The following is a 13,008-nucleotide window of genomic DNA, read 5'->3' as shown; positions in this document are numbered from 1 at the left end:
ACATTTCAGCTTTTCATTTTTTATTAATTTGTAAAAAATGTCTAAAAGCATATTTCCACTGACATTATGGAGCAATGTGTGTTGGCCAGTGATAGAAAATCTTAATTTAATAAATGTTAAAATCAGGCTGTAACACAACAAAACGTGGAAAAGTCAAGGGGTGTGAATACTTTCTGAAGGCACTGTACTTCTTACAAATTCGTAACATATTGCACGAATTGTAATTCGTAACACATCATACGAATTGTAATTCGCAACACATCATATGAATTGTAATTCGTAACACATCATACGAAATGGATCCAAAAATAATACATACCATACCAACGTAACATATCATACTAACTTGAGTGTCCCGGATTTTAGTTTAGTATAATACGTCTACCCCTACCCCTGAGTCCAGGTTGCGTGAGAGTTTCTGGTCATGAGGAAAAGTAGGCAACTGCCAGCCAATTGCGCATGGTGAGAAAGAGAATGGGGATCGATACATTGCCTTCAAAGATGAAATACGACAGTGCGTTGAAAACATTACTTTTAACAATACAAATTGTCATTTTAACATGCTAAAACTATACCCAAAGAGCTAGTGTTTACCTCTACGAGTGACTCGGATAAAGTACACTACTTACGCCCTGGCTTTGGGGAAACCCATCGATAAAAGGACGTCCAAATTCGATCCATATTTCACAGTGCCCGTTACTTTCGGACGAAGGCTTCGCGGGATGATTTTGCTGAAGAGATCCTCTTTTGCAGCCATGATTCAGGATTCCATTGGTTTCAGTCTGGATCCAGTCTACGATACTGTAGCGATTGGTGGGGAAAGATATCTAATAGTCTATAACCGATAATTTGTGTGAGCAAGTGCGGTCGCGGGCGCTCCCTCTCCGCCCCCAGAAACTCGAATTATGTCTGCTGCTGCGTTTTAAATTTAAAAAGGAAAGATATGTGCAGAGCGCACGGGATTTATTATGAATTTTCGCCTGTACTCTGTATGGGACCCATAGCAGTATCCTAAATTATAGTAGCCGAATAATAATAGGCATACTAGCATAATAATAGACTATTCAGTATAGCTTTGATGTTTACAATTTGTGTCCTCAAAACGTTTGAAACAACAATAAAAGAGAATTGTAGATAGTGAGCAATATGTAATACAGAGTAACGTATTAATATGGTAAATAAATAAATAATAAATAAGTGAAATTAGGCTACTAATAAACTGCATTTGTCTAAAAATTTATAATCCATATTTATTCAACGTTCATAAAAAGACAATGTGTTACATTTATAAAATGACTCACAAACCATTACATGGCACATTCAATTCACAACTGTCTCATCATATACCATTCATACAGGATATCATGGGCTACAAATCTGCCCACATGAAGAGAAAAATATAATGTTGTGTTATCTTAGCTACAGATTTTACATTTGATTGATTATAATGATGTCCATTATAAATCATTTAAAATCATCCTAGGCTGTTGGTTGCAATGGTACCAGATGGGTTATATGGTACAATCACACAGAACGCTTTCCTCATCTCCGCCTAGTGTCAAAGCAAAGACATGCGCAGCATTACTACTGTATGGGTAACACTGGATTTGGATAGTCCTCTATAGTAGAGCCTACAGATGGACCCGTTTATAGATGCTCAAGCACTATCAACAAACTTTAGCCCTAACAGTAGGAAGCCGTGGTGTTTCAAGTTAAGTCGAGTTATATAACAGAGTTGCAGTTGATAGTTTGAGCATCAATTAACCATTTATGTGGGACTATCAAAATAAAGTGACCAAACTATGACAAATAATTAAGCTCTTTTACATTGATTTCACTGCGTACACAGTATACAGTTTTGTTTAAGATGTGAAAGTATAAGTCTTATCAGTCTTCCTTGATCCAGATACAAGCCCACTACAGCACCACCACTGCCGGGCAGTTTCGCAGCTGAGCCAAACTGCATTGACAAGCAATGTAAGCAAACACAACGAATGATGAACAAAAAGTACAAAGAAACATAATAGGAAAAGATAAGATAATCTTGAAAATTGTAACTCTATACTGTACCTGTCTTGCCAGTTGCACCATTTTGAGATTACCTGGTCCCAAACAGTCTTCTGTGTACTCAGACCTATAGGACAGAGATTGTACCAGTATTAGTGGTTTCCTGTGTGAACAAAAAGTTGCCCTTACATCTTACTATGTAAAATCATACTGTTCGTTGATGACAATCAACTCTTTAGGGCCATGAGTTTTTCCTGATCAGGTCATGTGGTCAGGAAAATCTTTCTGGCTCTATGACATTTGGCGATCATGTTTTATCTTTCCAAGGTCGCAGATATAAAAGCCTAATTCATGGGAGCAAAGAGATTAACTGCCTCAAATCAATGACAGACTCAAAGGATGTCACGCTTGTCTTTACCATCACAGTTCTAAATTCTCATCCATCAACTGGGCCAGCCTGCTCCAGTCCATTCCCTGCAGTGCAACCCTGTGGAGGACAAGAGAACCCAACCGTTACATTACCCGGTAATGCTCACTTAAAGATTCACTCTCAAACGTTTGTATAACTTCAGCCAATAGTTTTGAGTGGTGCTTACGAGCCAAAAGTGGTCCCTGTTTTTTGTGTACTCTGTCATCAAATTGTGTACTACATCATCCATTTTATATGATATGTTACATCCTGCAAATACATATATACGTTTTAAACATTACAAATTTGTTGTGCTTAAGATCCTAGATTGGCTCTTTAAGCCATATCAAAATCGATGAAGTGATAATTCCATCAGTACAGGAAGAAAAACTGAAATTCCCAATGGAATTGAACTCGACCTTGGTGAACATTGCTGCCTGCCAACTGAGCTTACCGTGTGTGTGTGTGTGTGTGTGTGTCTTACAGTTGAGCCAGCGCTGTCAGATAAGCTAACCAGAACAGTGGCAGGTTGCTCATGTCCATAGGAGTGTAATCCCCTGTAGGTGGCACTATTATAAGCAGTCTAACTTAAACCCTCATATCCATCGCCCGATTTGACGTAAAGACTTGAAACTTTGTATGTAGGTGTCTTTCCTCATGTTGAACAAATTTGCCTCAATGGTCATCTCTTCACTTAGTTTGAGAAAAGATAAAGGATTGGTTAAGAGATGGCTGAGATATTGATAAATCAGAAGAAAAAAAATTTACTGGTCCATTTAAATCCTTCTTAAATCCACCCCACAATGGCCTATCAGCTCGAAACATTTTAGGGTCATCAAATATTACCATGATGTACCATGTTAAGTTTGCAATGATATCTTAAAAAATAAGGAAACTAACACTTTCTTGACTTTGTAACGCGAATGCATAAAATCATAATATCATAGACAGTCAGATTCACTCCATATTTGCTCTTTGGACTTACAATAGTCCATAAAGAGTTTGAGAAATATATGGCAACAGTATATGCATATTAGCACATACGGTAATATGCTACAATACGCAAGAAATACTTAAAAAATCTTCTTCTAGTGAACCATAGGACCAAATGACACCAAATGTGGAATGTAGGCCCATGGTACATGTCTTAACTAGTTTGAGAAAAGCTAAGGGATTGGTCAAAAGATGGCTAAGTTAATGACAAATCAAAATAGTGATAGTGGCCTATCAACTTGAAACTTGTCGTCGCTACCATGGATGTCCTTAAGATGAACCACACTGAATTTGGTATTGATATCTCATTATATCAGTCTTTTATGGTTTTGAGAGAATAAATAGTTGCATTCAAATATGGCCACACTGTACCTACAGATGTGCGTTAGCACATATACTAATGCAAAAAAAATAGTTTAAAAATCATTTTCTCATGAATGATACGTCAGATTGACTCAAGATTTGATAAAAAAAAACGAAATGAACTAGCCTATAATGAATTTGAGAATGATTAGTCACTGCATTCAAAGTCAGCCACGCCACACCACTAGATAGCAACATCTCACCCGAGGGCTATAAAAACTGAATCGATGGACATGGGGACATGACATTTGGTATGTAAACCTTAAGAACCTTTCCTTAGAAGCTGTGTGAATATAAAGTCACTGCCACCTTAGATGGCTGCACCAGACTAGTTGGTGGCACCATAGATATCATTGGCACCAGTACTAGATACAGTTGAAGTCGGAAGTTTACATACACCTTAGCCAAATACATTTAAACTCAGTTTTTCACAATTCCTGACATTTAATCCTAGTAAATATTCCCTGTCTTAGGTCAGTTATGATCACCACTTTATTTTAAGAATGTGAAATGTCAGAATAATAGTAGAGAGGATGATTTATTTCAGCTTTTATTACTTTCATCACATTCCCAGTGGGTCAGAAGTTTACATACACTCAATTAGTATTTGGTAGCATTGCCTTTCAATTGCTTAACTTAGGTCAAACGTTTAGGGTAGCCTTCCACAAGCTTCCCACAATAAGTTGGGTGAATTTTGGCCCATTCCTCCTGACAGAGCTGGTGTAACTGAGTCAGGTTTGTAGTGCCCCATGCTTGCACACACTTTTTCAGTTCTGCCCACAAATGTTCTATAGGATTGAGGTCAGGGCTTTGTGATGGCCACTCCAATACCTTGACTTTGTTGTCCTTAAGCCATTTTACCACAACTTTGGAAGTATGCTTGGGGTCATTGTCCATTTGGAAGACCCATTTGCGACCAAACTTTAACTTCCTGACTGATGTCTTGAGGTGTTGCTTCAATATATCAACATAATTTTCCTACCTCATGATGCCATCTATTTTGTGAAGTGCACCAGTCCCTCCTGCAGCAAAGCACCCCCACAACATGATGCTGCAACCCCTGTGCTTCACGGTTGGGATGGTGTTCTTCGGCTTGCAAGCCTCCACATTTTTCCTACAAACATAACGATTGTCATTATGGCCAAACAGTTCTATTTTTGTTTCATCAGACCAGAGGACATTTCTCCAAAAACTACGATCTTTGTCCCCATGTGCAGTTACAAACCGTAGTCTGGCTTTTCTATGGCGGTTTTGGAGCAGTGGCTTCTTCCTTGCTGAGCGGCCTATCAGTTTATGTCGATATAGGACTCGTTTTACTGTGGATATAGATACTTTTGTACCTGTTTCCTCCAGCTTCTTCACAAGGTCCTTTGCTGTTGTTCTGAGATTGATTTGCACTTTCGCACCAAAGTACGTTCATCTCTAGGAGACAGAACGCATCTCCTTCCTGAGCGGTATGATGGCTGCTTGGTCCCATGTTGTTTATACTTGCGTATTATTGTTTGTACAGATGAATGTGGTACCTTCAGGCATTTGGAAATTGCTCCCAAGGATGAAGCAGACTTGTGGAGGTCTTGGCTGATTTCTTTTGATTTTCCCATGACGTCAAGCAAAGAGGCACTGAGTTTGAAGGTAGGCCTAGAAATACATCCACAGGTACACCTCCACTTGACTTAAATTATGTCAATTAGCCTATCAGAAGCTTCTAAAACCATGACATCATTTTCTGCAATTTTCCAAGCTGTTTAAAGGCACAGTGAACAAGTATGTAAACTTCTGACCCACTGGAATTGTGATACAGTGAATTCTAAGTGAAATAATCTGTCTGTAAACAATTGTTGGAAAAATGACTTGTGTCATGCACAAAGTAGATGTCGTAACCAACTTGCCCAAACTATAGTTTGTTAACAAGAAATATGTGGAGTGGTTGAAAAACGAGTTTTAATAACTCCAACCTAAGTGTATGTAAACTTCCGACTTCAAAAACACGCATGCATAAACTCCCAATAACTATTGATCAAGTGGACTTTGTCTCATGCAAAATAATGTTCATTTTAATTATGCATACAAACAATTTCAAATATCGTGATTAGTAGATCAGTGTAATCACATAATGTTGCCCTATTATGTGGTATGAATAAATAGAAAAGTGGATATTTTATTTTGTAAAATAATAAACTGGAAGTTCTGCTGCTTGCACACACAATCAGCATATACAATGTGTACAAAACATTAACAACACCTTACTAATACTGAGTGTTACCTCCCCCTTTTGCCCTCAGAACAGCCTCAATTCGCCGGGGCATGGACTCTACAAGGAGTCGAAAGCAATCCACTGGGATGCTGGCCCATGTTGACTCCAATGCTTCCCACAGTTGTGTCAAGTTGGCCGGATGTCCTTTGGGTGGTGGATCATTCTTTATACACACGGGAAACTGTTGAGTATGAAAAACCCAGCAGAGTTGCAGTTCTTGACACAAACCGGTGCAACTGGCACCTACTGCCATACCCTGTTCAAAGGCACTTAAATATTTTGTCTTGCCCATTCACCCTCTGAATGGCACACATACACAATCCATGTCTCAATTGTAATTATTTAACCTGTCTCCTCCCCTTCATCTACACTGATTGAAGTGGATTTAACAAGTGATGTCAATAGTTTAAATAAAGGTTAAATTAACAACAACAAAAAAGGAATCATTGCTTTCACATGGATTCACCTGGTCAGTCTGTCCTGAAAATAGCAGGTGTTCTTAATGTTTTGTACACTCAGTGTATATATATATATATGTGTGTATAAATACTCATATTTATATATAAACTCAGTACATTAAGTATGATTACCTGCTGCATTCCAAGATAACCAACCTACACAACTAGACTTCACTTGCGTCATCCTTGTGGTATTAAGAGATAAACGTGGTAATGCTTTCACAGATTGCGCGTAAAGGAAGATAGTTCCTACATGATAGAGTGCTTGCTTTGTTACGAGACTGATCTTGTGTCATTTCTGACATCGTATGAACCCTGTTGATTGCTGCTCGCAGCTGTATTTATCATTATTGTTAGCGTTAATATACTAGCAGTCTATAGGGGCCCCACAAGTGTGCATGCTCAGCCCCCTCCTGTACTTCCTGTTCACCCATGACTGTGTGGCCACGCACGCCTCCAACTCAATCATCAAGTTTGCAGACGACACAACAGTAGTTAGCCTGATTACCAACAATGAAGAGACAGCCTACAGAGAGGAGGTGAGGGCCCTGGCAGGGTGGTGCCAGGAAAATAACCTCAACGTCAACAAAACAAAGGAGCTGATCGTGGACTTCAGGAGACAGCAGAGAGAGCACGCCAGTATCCACATCGACGGGACCACAGTGGAGAAGTGCCTTGCTGTACACATCAACTACAATCTGAAATGGTCCACCCACACAGATAGTGTGGTGAAGAAGGTGCCTCTTCAACCTCAGGAGTCTGAAGAAATTTGGCTTGGCCCCTAAGACCCTCACAAACTTTTACAGATGCACAATTAAGAGCATCCTGTTGGACTGTATCACAACAACTGCACCGCCAGCAACCACACGGCTCTCCAGAGGGTGGTGTGGTATGCCCAACGCGTCACCGGGGGCACACTGCCTGCCCTCCAGGCAGTGGTGTAAAGTACTTAAGTAAAAATACTTTTAAGTACTACTTAAGTAGTTTTTTGGGGTATCTGTACTTTACTATTTATATTTGACAACTTTTACTTCACTACATTCCTAAAGACAATAATGTAATTTTTACTCCATACATTTAACCTGACACCCAAAAGTACTCGTTACATTTCGAATGCTTAGCAGGACAGGAAAATGGTCCAATTCACGCACTTATCGAGACAACACATGGTCATCCCTTCTGCCTCTGATCTGGCGGGCTCACTAACCACAAATGCATCTTTTGTAAATGATGTCTGAGTGTTGGGAGTGTGCCCCTGGCTATCCATACATTTTAAAAACAAGAAAATGGTGCCATCTGCTTTGCTTAAAAGAAGGGATTTGAAATGATTCATAGTTCTACTTTTGATACTTAAGTATATTTTAGCAATTACATTTACTTTTGATACTTAAGTATATGTAGAAACAAATACTTTTAGACTTTTACTGAAGTAGTATTTTACTGGGTGACTTTTACTTGAGTAACTTTCTATTAAGGTATCTATACTTTTACTCAAGTATGACAATTAGGTACTTTTTCCACCACTGCGTCCAGGATACCTACAGCACCCGATGTCACAGGAAGGCAAAACAAGATCAAAGGACATCAACCACCCAAGCCACGGCCTGTTCACCCCGTTTTCATCCAGAAGGTGAGGTCAGTATGGGTGCATCAAAGCTGGGACCTAGAGACTGAATAACAGCTTCTATCTCAAGGCCATCAGACTGTTAAATAGCCATCACTAGTCGGCTACTACCCGGTTACTCAACCCTGTACCTTAGAGGCTGCTGCCCTATATACATCGACATGGAATCACTGGCCACTTTAATAATGGAACACTAGTCACTTTAATAATGTTTACATACTGCTTTACTCCTCCCATATGTATATTCTGTATTCTACTATATTTTAATCAACGCCACTCTGACATTGCTCGTCCTAATATTTATATTTATTAATTCAATTCTTTAACTTTAGATTGGTGTGTATTGTTGCGAATTGTTAGATACTACTGCACTGTCTGAGCTAGGAACACAAGCATTTTGCTACACTTGCAATAACATCTGCTAAATATGTGTATGTGACCAATAACATCTGCTAAATATGTGTATGTGACCAATAACATCTGATAAATATGTGTATGTGACCAATAAAATGTTAAATTACATATAAGAGTTCATAAAATATGTTAATGTGCCATAATAGCTATTGAGACTGCACATTTCAAATACCATAGCCCTGTTCATCCATCAGCTGTTTGCTAAAGTCCATGTAGACGAAGCCCTCATAGACCTGCAATTAAAAGAAGACACCATTTTTGTCAGAACAAACTCTTTAGCTGTGCACTGTGCAGCACAGGGTTAACTGCTATGGAGATATGTTCTTTTCACATTGTCCTTTCCAAGACAATTACAACTACAGTAACCATGCCAGCACAGCACAGCACAGCTTGGTTTGGCTCAGCTCAGTAGTGTGAAAAGGGGAGAGTTGTCTTTTTATTGCTGACCTGAACAACTCTGTCCTGAAGACCAGCAGTGGCGAAGAGTTAATCCGTCTCTTCGTTACTGCTGGTCTTGGCCCTGATGGGTTTGGAAAGGTCCTAGGGCTAACAAAGGAACAAAACAACTTAAAACACAGGTTGATAATTTGGCACATGAGTAGAGTGAACTCCAGAGTAACATGTTATTCTTCTTAAACTTTCTGTGATGTTGTAGAATATCACTCTTCAGAGTGGCAGACACTATTGCACTGTTAAAGAAGAGAACGTTATAAAATTGTATAAACAAATAGATGTAATTATTAACACAAAGCGAGTTCGAGATAGAAAAGATAAGACCAAAAAAAAGGCAAAAATCAAGAAGTATATGACTCAGAAGTAATATTGATTACTATGTGGTTAATCTATAAAATATAGAAGAAAAATTGAAAGCACTATTCTCTCAGGGACTTTCACAGGATACACTGTCATGAACTAGGCTCATGATACATTTATAAGTGATATTCTTCAAGAATGAATGGGTATCATTAATTCAAATGAACAAAAATACCTAATAAATATCACAGAGTGGGCCTTTAAATAGAGAGACTGTAGTGAAGACACTTACCACCTGGCAAGGAATGTTGGTATCATATTTGAGAGTGAAGTTCTGCTTTGTCAAAGCAGTACTGGCAAAGAACGCGTGCAGGGACTCAAATTAGCATTAACCATGTCAGATCTCTGAATGCTCGGCTATGAAAAGCCAACTGACATTTACTCCGGAGGTGCTGACCTGTTGCATCCTCTTCAACCACTGTGATTATTATTATTTGACCCTGCTGGTCATTTATGAACATCTTGGCCATGTACTGTTATAATGTCCACCCAGCACAGCCATAAGAGCACTGGCCACCACTTAGAGCCTGGTTCCTCTCTAGGTTTCTTCCTAGGTTCCTGCCTTTCTAGGGAGTTTTCCCTAGCCACCGTGCTTCTAAATCTGCATTGCTTGCTGTTTTAGGTTTTAGGCTGGGTTTCTTTATAGAACTTTGTGATATCGGCTGATGTAAAAAGGGCTTTATAAATACATTTGATTGATTGATATGAGCGGCATGTTATAGGTTTGGCAGAGTATTCCTGTTGCTGGGCAGAATAGTGGGCAAGCCACTTGGTGTAGTCTGACAGCCCCTGTGATATCCAGAAGAGAAATACATATTGTCAACATACATCATCATCATCAAATCACTCTTTCCAATAGAGCTAACACTCTAGTCATACCACCTTCCTTCCACTATATTGTGATGCTTAAATGATTGTCAATCTATTCACGTGCTCTCCAGTGGACATTTACAAATCTCATTTCATAACAACTTGAACTGAAACTTACACTATAGTAACACCATTTGTCATTCAGCATATTCCGTTAACTGAGCTGGAACCCTGTGGGCAGTTTCATGACAAACACAGATAACTACTCCTCATTGATAATCCACTGCTGGGTGAAAAGACAAACAGGGAGTCTTGTGACGCGAGTGTTAGTTGCTAACTGATTTGATAGACAGTACTAATGATATTGTAATAACCTGGGTTGTTACTGAATTGAAATTCAAATCATGACTACAAAATCCTTCTATAAAACAATAATATAATACATTTTACTTCCAGAAGTCACTGAATTGAAAACTGAACCCTGAACTCACAGTCCTTATTGACCCAGAACCTGCTGAAGGTCCTGTCTGGGCTTGTGGCTGCAGGATGAGGAAATCTGAAAGGGAAGGCAGTGTTGCTTTGTAAAGGCAGTAGAACACCACACTGGCCAGACGCAATGCTGTCACTCCCTCCTGTGGCTTCTGAAGGAAGTGAGTTATCCTAAAATACACAGAGATTCCAAGGCTTTTAGGCTTTTCTGTTGGTGGCAAATGACCCATACAGTCATCAAATGTGAGTACTGTTATCAACAATATACTGGTATCAAGATGGGTTGATTTTTCCTGTTGCCTACCAGTGGGTCTCAGAGCATACCCCCACTATACCCTTTGAGCTGCTCTTCTCTCCCTCCTCTTGCTCATAGTATATGGCCAGCTCTCCATGCTAAGTCAAAGAGAGAGATACTAACATGTAAACAAGGCCAAAAAACCTACTCCACTATGAATTTGGTTACAGCTTCTCAGAGATGAGGTATAAGTTGTTATTCACCAGAAGGAGCACATATGTTATCTTACCTTGGAGCTGAAGAAGCGGAGAAGCTGAGCAATATCAAAGTTCTGGTCTGCACAGAACATATCCCCTGCGATCTGTGGGTTATCAGCCACTGCTCCTAGCCGGCCCTCGAGGGTGGTGCTGCCGTCATTCGCTACATTCTCCACAGAGAAGTTATTAGCCGTTGCCCAGCACTCATAGTGCTTATACCTGGAATGGGAGACAAGTGTCAATACTGTTACTACATGTTACTGTACTTACTTGTCTGCATTTGTGACCAGACAGACCTCGCTGCACAACTGCCGCCTGGAGAGAAATGAATATTCCAAAGTTAAAGGGATTCAATAATGTATTTATGTAAACTGGGACTGAGTATAAGACATGTAGTACAGCAAAACTGTAAGGGCAGTCGACAGTCATTAACTTGACTGATAACTCACTTGTTCACGTCTCCCACCAGGAATCCAGGATTTTATTTTCTCCTATCCCAGACAACAATGCATTTGGTACCCCAGTCAGCTGTCCATACAAACCTGTGACATCATTCTAGAAAAACGCAGGGGCGAAAATCTGATATCAACTTTGGAGGGGACAATTACATTACATTTTCTCAAGAGCAATTCCTGAGGGGGACACCAAAAGTAGTGCTGTAACACATTGCCTACGTTTAATATGGTAAATGTATATTGAGGAACCAAAGAAATAAGGTGTTTGCCGTACTCCTAACTACCGGTACCCAAAACTACACAACTAATCACAACAGCGATACCATTGCCTTTAACAAATCTTAGTTCAGTCACCAGTTTAAGTTGAGAGTGGGGGTATCCATGGCATTTTCCAATTATGTTCCTATTTTACAAGTAAAATAAATTGAGAACCTTTCATAATGTTGCCAAACAAAGACTCAAAAAACTTACCTGAGACTCCCTGTCTCTGTCAGTCTGTCCCTGCATATCTGTCCCCAACTCTGCTGTCTGTGTGCCATCTGTTGCCTGCTCTGCCTAATGACATCATGGTGAAACATTTCCATTAGAATTACATTTCTTTCTTATGAACATTTTTATCAACTAGTCTTTGAGATATTAGGCTACTAGGGTTCTTATTTTGCGTTTTGGTGTACTGAAAAATACTCTGATGTCCGTCTTTTTTCTGCCATTTTTCTACCTGGTTGGCTACACACACACAGTATGTAGGTTATTTACAGTAGGAGATGGGCTTCTATCATCTTATCTTCTATCATTCTATATGGGCTTCGATCTAAAAGGTAGCTAGCAAATGTGAAACGGATTGCAGTGACAAGAGTTGACAGCTGTATGAGTTCACCATTTACACAACATATGCTGCAACCTTTTGTAATTTTAATCGTTTGTTTCATATTGGCTGGCTTCTAACAATAGCTGAATTTGCAAAGCTAGCGAGCACCAATTCAGTGGTGTTTGCTATAATCTTTGCTACCCGGGTTAAATAAAGATGAAATAAAATATATAAATAAAAGTTCCCTTGCGACAATTTAGCTTTTGCAACGAGATCATTAAATATATTTAAAACAATGGTAGAAGAGAGTGTAGTTCTGTTCAGTTTATCGCTAACCTTATCACAGGGACTTTGAAGCACTAACTTACATGCATGCTGATCTTGGAATTAATTAACGATAGCAAAGATTCCATCTTTGACGATGCCACATAAATGGAATAGGTACTAGCTAGCTTAATAGTTCATATTTGCGCGCTAGCTCTGCATATTCAGCTGGTGTGTGTGCGCGATTGACTGGATTAACCTCACGTCAGTTACGTGCATTGAGTGCCTTTCAGACAGTAGATACGACCTCTACATTACCTCGCAAGCTAAGGAACTGGCAGTGGATCAATCCATT

The 13,008-nt window shown here is 39.4% G+C and overlaps 1 protein-coding gene across 1 annotated transcript in view; it reads right to left on the bottom strand.

The window, feature by feature from the left end:
- LOC106580923 (ubiquitin-associated and SH3 domain-containing protein B) overlaps nt 1–937 on the bottom strand; it is a 43,630-nt gene extending 42,693 nt beyond the window's left edge. Inside the window, exon 1 of the mRNA XM_014162481.2 lies at nt 630–937. Within this exon, the coding sequence (XP_014017956.1) occupies nt 630–757 (128 nt within the window). The 5' untranslated portion in view covers nt 758–937. The remainder of the gene's footprint in view (nt 1–629) is intronic.
- Between the last annotated feature and the right edge of the window lie 12,071 nt (nt 938–13,008).

This window comes from Salmo salar, chromosome ssa20 (genome assembly GCF_905237065.1).
Source record: "Salmo salar chromosome ssa20, Ssal_v3.1, whole genome shotgun sequence".
Taxonomy (NCBI): Eukaryota; Metazoa; Chordata; class Actinopteri; order Salmoniformes; family Salmonidae; genus Salmo; species Salmo salar.
Note: the sequence above shows the minus strand (reverse complement) of the source record. Positions and strands in the feature narration are given on the sequence as shown.